This window comes from Zeugodacus cucurbitae, chromosome 6, assembly GCF_028554725.1.
Source record: "Zeugodacus cucurbitae isolate PBARC_wt_2022May chromosome 6, idZeuCucr1.2, whole genome shotgun sequence".
In the NCBI taxonomy this organism is placed as follows: domain Eukaryota; kingdom Metazoa; phylum Arthropoda; class Insecta; order Diptera; family Tephritidae; genus Zeugodacus; species Zeugodacus cucurbitae.
Genome location: NC_071671.1, coordinates 28,565,142 through 28,571,141, shown reverse-complemented (window position 1 = coordinate 28,571,141; position 6,000 = coordinate 28,565,142). Strand labels below are relative to the sequence as shown.

At 40.7% G+C, this 6,000-nt stretch overlaps 1 protein-coding gene across 1 annotated transcript; it reads right to left on the bottom strand.

Annotated features, from left to right (window-relative positions):
- Positions 1-4,105: 4,105 nt before the first annotated feature.
- On the bottom strand, positions 4,106-4,921 carry LOC128922426 (uncharacterized). Its single transcript, XM_054232792.1, has one exon. It carries the CDS (start codon positions 4,919-4,921, stop codon positions 4,106-4,108), a length of 816 nt encoding a protein of 271 aa, XP_054088767.1.
- Between the last annotated feature and the right edge of the window lie 1,079 nt (positions 4,922-6,000).

The following is a 6,000-nucleotide window of genomic DNA, read 5'->3' as shown; positions in this document are numbered from 1 at the left end:
AATAGCAATTACCCGCTTGAAGAACCATAAGGCGGCGGGGGCCGATGGATTACTGGCCGAGCTATTCAAATACGGCGGCGAAGAGCTGATAAGGTGCTTGCATCAGCTTCTTTGCTGATATAAGCATGGTATAAGCCTCCTCAACATCGCGTATAAGGTTCTGTCGAGCGTACTGTGTGAAAGACTAAAGCCCACCGTCAACAAACTGATTGGACCTTATCAGTGTGGCTTTAGACCTTGAAAATCAGCAACAGACCAGATATTCACCATGCGCAAAATTCTGGAGAAGACCCGTGAAAATAGGATCGACACACACCATCTCTTTGTCGACTTTAAAGCTGCTTACGACAGCACGAAAAGGAGCTGCCTTTATGCCGCGATGTCTGAATTTGGTATCCCCGCAAAACTAATACGACTGTGTAAGCTGACGTTGAGCAACACCAAAAGCTCCGTCAGCATCGGGAAGGACCTCTCCGAGCCGTTCGATACCAGACGAGGTTTCAGACAAGGTGACTCACTCTCGTGTGATTTCTTTAACTTGCTGTTGGAGAAAATAATACGAGCTGCAGATCTAAATAGAGAAGGTACAATCTTCTACAAGAGTGTACAGCTACTGGCGTACGCCGATATCGATATCATTGGAAACAACACCCGCGCCGTTAGGTCTGCTTTTTCCAGACTGGATAAGGAAGCGAAGCGTATGGGTCTGGTGGTAAACGAGGACAAGACGAAATATCTCCTGTCGTCAAACAAACAGTCAGCGCATTCGCGTCTTGGCTCCCACGTCACTGTTGACAGTCATAACTTTGAAGTTGTAGATAATTTCATCTACCTGGGAACCTGCATTAACAGCAATAACAATGTCAGCCTGGAAACCCAACGTAGAATCACTCTTGCCAACAGGTGCTACTATGGACTAAGTAGGCAATTGAAAAGTAAAGTCCTCTCTCGACGAACAAAAACCAAACTCTACAAGTCTCTCATCATTCCCGTCCTACTTTACGGTGCAGAAGCGTGGACGATGTCAACATCCGATGAGACGGCACTAGGAGTTTTCGAGAGAAAGGTTTTGCGGAAGATTTATGGTTCCTTAAACATTTGCAACGACGAATACCGCAGACGATGGAACGATGAGCTGTATGTATTATTCGACGACATTGACATAGTCCAGCGAATAAAAAGACAGCGGCTACGCTGGCTAGGTCATGTTGTTCGAATGGATGAGAGTGCTCCAGCTCTGAAAGTATTGGATGCAGTACCCGCTGGTGAAAGCCGAGGAAGAGGGAGACCTCCACTCCGATGGAAGGACCAGGTGGAGAGGGACCTGGCTTCGCTTGGTATAACCAATTGGTGCCAAACTGCCATAAGGAGGGCTACGTGGCGCGCTATTTTGGACTCTGCTATAACCGAGTAAGCGGTGTCTACGCCAGTCAAGAAGAAGAAGATTGAAAAATCGCATATAGCAACTGCGATCAATTTTTGTAAATAGCAGTAATTTACAATCGCAATGACAAATTCAGTAATTTGAGTTCAATCACAGTAGGTATAGAGAAGTTCAGTGCTTTTGTTCGATCACAATACATATAGGAATTCAGTAATTCTAATTCGATCATTGTAGCAATAGCAGTTCAGTGATTCTAATTCGATCACTGTAGCAATAGCAGTTCGAAAAGTAGCAATCACAGTTCAGTAGCAATAATAGTTCGAAAAGTAGCTATCACAGCAATTTTAGTTGCGATTTCGATAATTGTGGGTACCTTGATTACAAAAGCAGTTAAATGTACCCAAAATTTATTAAGTAGTGAATTGTGATTACAAAAGCAGGTAAATTTTGGATATTATTAAAATTTATAAAAATGTAAATGTAAAAAACTTAAAAAAAAATGTGGAGTACAAATTCTCATAAATTCGTTTTTTTTTTGCGATCGCAATAGCAATATAAAATCACAGTGATTCAAAAATAGTAATCACTGAAATCACAGTGATTCAAAAATAGCAATATCGCTCATCACTACAAGCAAAACTCGTATAGTTCAGTAAATAGTATTTTATTTGCTTAAAAATAATATCGTGTAGATATCTGTGTCCTGGTGAACTACTTCCGTTCCTGTTGTTGTTGGAGCAGCTATCTAAGCTCCGATTTGGAATTGGAAGATTATATATCATCTAGATTATCCAACGGGAGGTCAAGCTGTTTCGACAGGGTCTGACTATAACGGGATGGTTGTGTTACAAAGCACAAAGTTTAGGTATAGATTTATGTGTGCTTATTTGCATGAACTTCGTTTTATTGATTAACACGTAGGTTGCCAGTGTTTAAAGAAAATATAATAGTTTAAAGAAAAATATGAACTTATTTTAAATGAAAAATTATTTTGTTCCATAGTAAAACACAAAGTTTACAAACAATACTAAATTAATTACAGGAAAATGTAACTGCTTTCTGTAAATAAAATCAAAACGGTATTCATTTAATGTATTTGCTGAAAATAATCGAAACAAGTAAAGAAAATCTAAGTTCGGGTGCAACCGAACATTTTATACTCTCGCAATTTATTGCTATATTTATATTAAGAAAACACACAATTTGATATATATTATATTTCACATATTAACCGATTTATAAGCTATTAAGCTCATCGTATTTTTGAAAAACCTATAATTAGGTATTATCATATGTATATTCATATATAAGGGAAGTTATGACCCGATTTTAACCTTTTCTGGTACAGAGACACACTATTAGAGGAAAAATATTTCCTCTGAATTAAATTAAGATACCTGAGAGATTTACCGAAATTTTCGGTGAAAAGTTACCATGGGGCATATTCGATATCCGCGGCATTGAAAAGTTATAGCCCGATTTCGATAATTTTTTCACAAGTGATGTCACAGATCATATACAGTATTTGTGTAAAGTTTTATTTCGCTATCTTCTTTGGTTCCTTATGTATATGTATATTATAAAGTGAAGGAATAAGATGAAATTCAAAAATGAGTTATATGGGAAGTTGTCGTGGTTGTGATCCGATTTCGTCCATTTTCCACACGTATCATCAGGGTGTCAAGAAAATATTATATACCGAATTTCATTGAAATCTGTTGAGTACTTCATGAGATATGGTTTTTGACCCATAATTGGGCGATGTCACGCCCATTTTCCATTTTGTAAAAAAATCTCAGTGCAGCTTCCTTCTGCTATTATTTCTGTGAAATTTAGTGTTTTTGACATTTTTCGTTAGTGCGTTAACCCACTTTTAGTAATTTTTAATCTAACTTTGTATGGGAGGTGGGCGTGGTTATTATCCGATTTCAACTATTTTCATGGTGTGTGGTGGGGTACGTAGGAGAACCGACAGAAAGTTTGGTTTATATAGCTTTATTGGTTTGCGAGATATATACAAATAACCGATTAGGGGGCCACGCCCACTTCCCCAAAAAAATTACATCCAAATATACCCCTTCCTAGTGCGATCCTTTATTCCAAATTTTACTTTTATAACTTTATTTATGGCTTAGTTATGACACTTTATAGGTTTTTGGTTTTCGCCATTTGTGGGCGTGGAAATTGTCCGATTTTTCCCATTTTCGAAAGCAACCCTCTCACGGTCCCAAGGAACATGTATTAGATGTTTCGTTAAGATATCTAAATTTTTACACAAGTTATCTGTTGCTCGGACAGACGGATGGACGGACAGACAGATTTCAACTCGTCTCGTCATCCTGATCATTGTATTCTCGCAACAAATGTTGCTAAAGAGAGTATTATAGTTTTGTCCACATAACGGTTGTTTGTAAGTCCTAAAACTAAACGAGTTAGATATAGGGTTATATATGTGGCAGCACCGTCACTCTTTTCGGAGTTTAGGTTTAATTTCAATAAAGCTTCACCAAACACTTGAATTGGTGAGCCATTTGCGGCAAACAGTTTTGTATCCGATTTGGATGCTTCAGCGAACGTCGAACACTTTGGTATAGTTGACACCTCTGCGCCGGAGTCGATAAGAAAACTCATTTTAGTTGTAGTGTCGAATATATGAAGTCGTTTGTTCGATAGTTTTTCAGAACGTTCGCCTGATTCTGAGAAACAGTTCGCTGAGCGGGCCTATTTTGCGTCGGTTGATGATTGCGGATGAGCCATGCACGGCTGTCTGCATTTACGAGCGTTGCGTCCAAATTTGGTGTGATACCAGCATGTTTCGTTGGAGGGGTTGTGCGAGTCGCGATTACCTGCCGGGGTCCTAGATCTAGCCCGAGAACGATTTCCGTGATTGGTGAGTAGTTGGTCGAGTCGTTGTCTGAGCGCTGCTACTTCGGCTCTCAGATCTTGTTCGGTACATTGCTGCACGGTACATACCTCGCTGGTTTCTCCTTGACGCAATTTGATCGATTCCGTGATGGAATCGGCGATCTTCAACTTTTCGACGATTGACACATTCGTTGCTATAATTGCTGCTTGTGTATACGTGGGTAATCGTGTGATCCATAAATCGTGGAGAATGCTCTCACTTAACGTGGTTCCCGCGGCGCGCTTCATTTCGTTGTAGAGGTCGCTTGGGCGCCGTTCACCCAGAGGCATCTCGCGAAGTACACGTTGCAGGCGTCGCTGCTGGCTTTCGGTGAAATTTTCGAGTAATTTTGTTCGAATGTATCCGTACTTATTGGTACGCGGTGCAGCATCGATTATGGTGCGCAGTTCCATCAGTTTTGGAGGAGGAACGCTTGCCAAAACAATGTTAAATTTGGTCACGTCCGCCATGATGCCCGTTGCATCGAACCAAAAATTTAACGAGTAAAAATACGCCTCGATGTTATCCTCTCGCATCTGAGGCAGCGGCAATCGTGGTGCAAAATGTTGTGTCGTAACATTTTCCAGGATGTTCCCTCCTTCCGAAACCAGTTGACTTTCGTCGAGACACATTGTAAAAAAGTTGAAAAATTAATAATATAAATGTGTTAATTTTCACCAGGGGTCACCAATGTAGAGCGTATGTTGAGGTAGGCACGTCTTTACTCTACGAGTCGTCAAGAAGAAAAAGGGACGAGCCTCGTGCTTTATTTGTCATTAAAGGAAAGGAAAAGTGTACAAAGCAAAATGTCAAACTGGCAGGTAGAGTTACCATGCGTAATGTAATTATAATTAAATAATAGTAACTCCGAAAAGAGTGACGGTGCTGCCACATATATACCAAAGTGATCAGGGTGACGAGTAAACTTCAAATCCGGATGTCTGTCTGCCCGTCCGTCTGTCCGTCCGTGCAAGCTGTAACTTTAGTAAAAATTGAGATATCTTAATGAAACTTGGAACACGTATTCCTTGGCACCATAAGAATGTTAAGTTCGAAAATGGGCGGAATCGGACCACTGCCACGCCCACAAAATGGCGAAAACCGAAAACCTATACAGTGTCATAACTAAGCTATAAATACAGTAATGAAAATAAAATTTATACCATAGGATCGCATTAGGGAGGGGCACATTTGTATGTAATTTTTTTGGAAAAGTGGGTGTGACCCCGCCCCCAAATAAGTTTTTTGTATATATCTTGCAAACCAACAAAGTTATATAAACCAAACTTTCTGTCGTTTCTTTTACCCGTTTCCGTGTATGTATGTACATATGTATGTGATTGGCGTTGCAACCGTTTAGCCGGTTATAGCCGAATCGACGATAGTGCGCCACCTCTCTCTCTCCTTCGCAGTTCGGCGCCAGTTGGAGATCCCAAGTTTAACCAGGTCGCTCTCCACCTGGTCCCTCTAACGGAGTGGAGGCCTTCCCCTTCCTCGGCTTCCTCCGGCGGGTACTGCATCGAACACTTTCAGGGCTGGAGTGTTTTCGTCCATTCGGACAACATGACCTAGCCAACGTAGCCGCTGTCTTTTTATTCGCTGAACTATGTCAATGTCGTCGTATAACTCGTACAGCTCATCGTTCCATCGTCTGCGGTATTCGCCGTTGCCAATGTTCTGAGGACAATAAATCTTGCGCAAAATTTTCCTC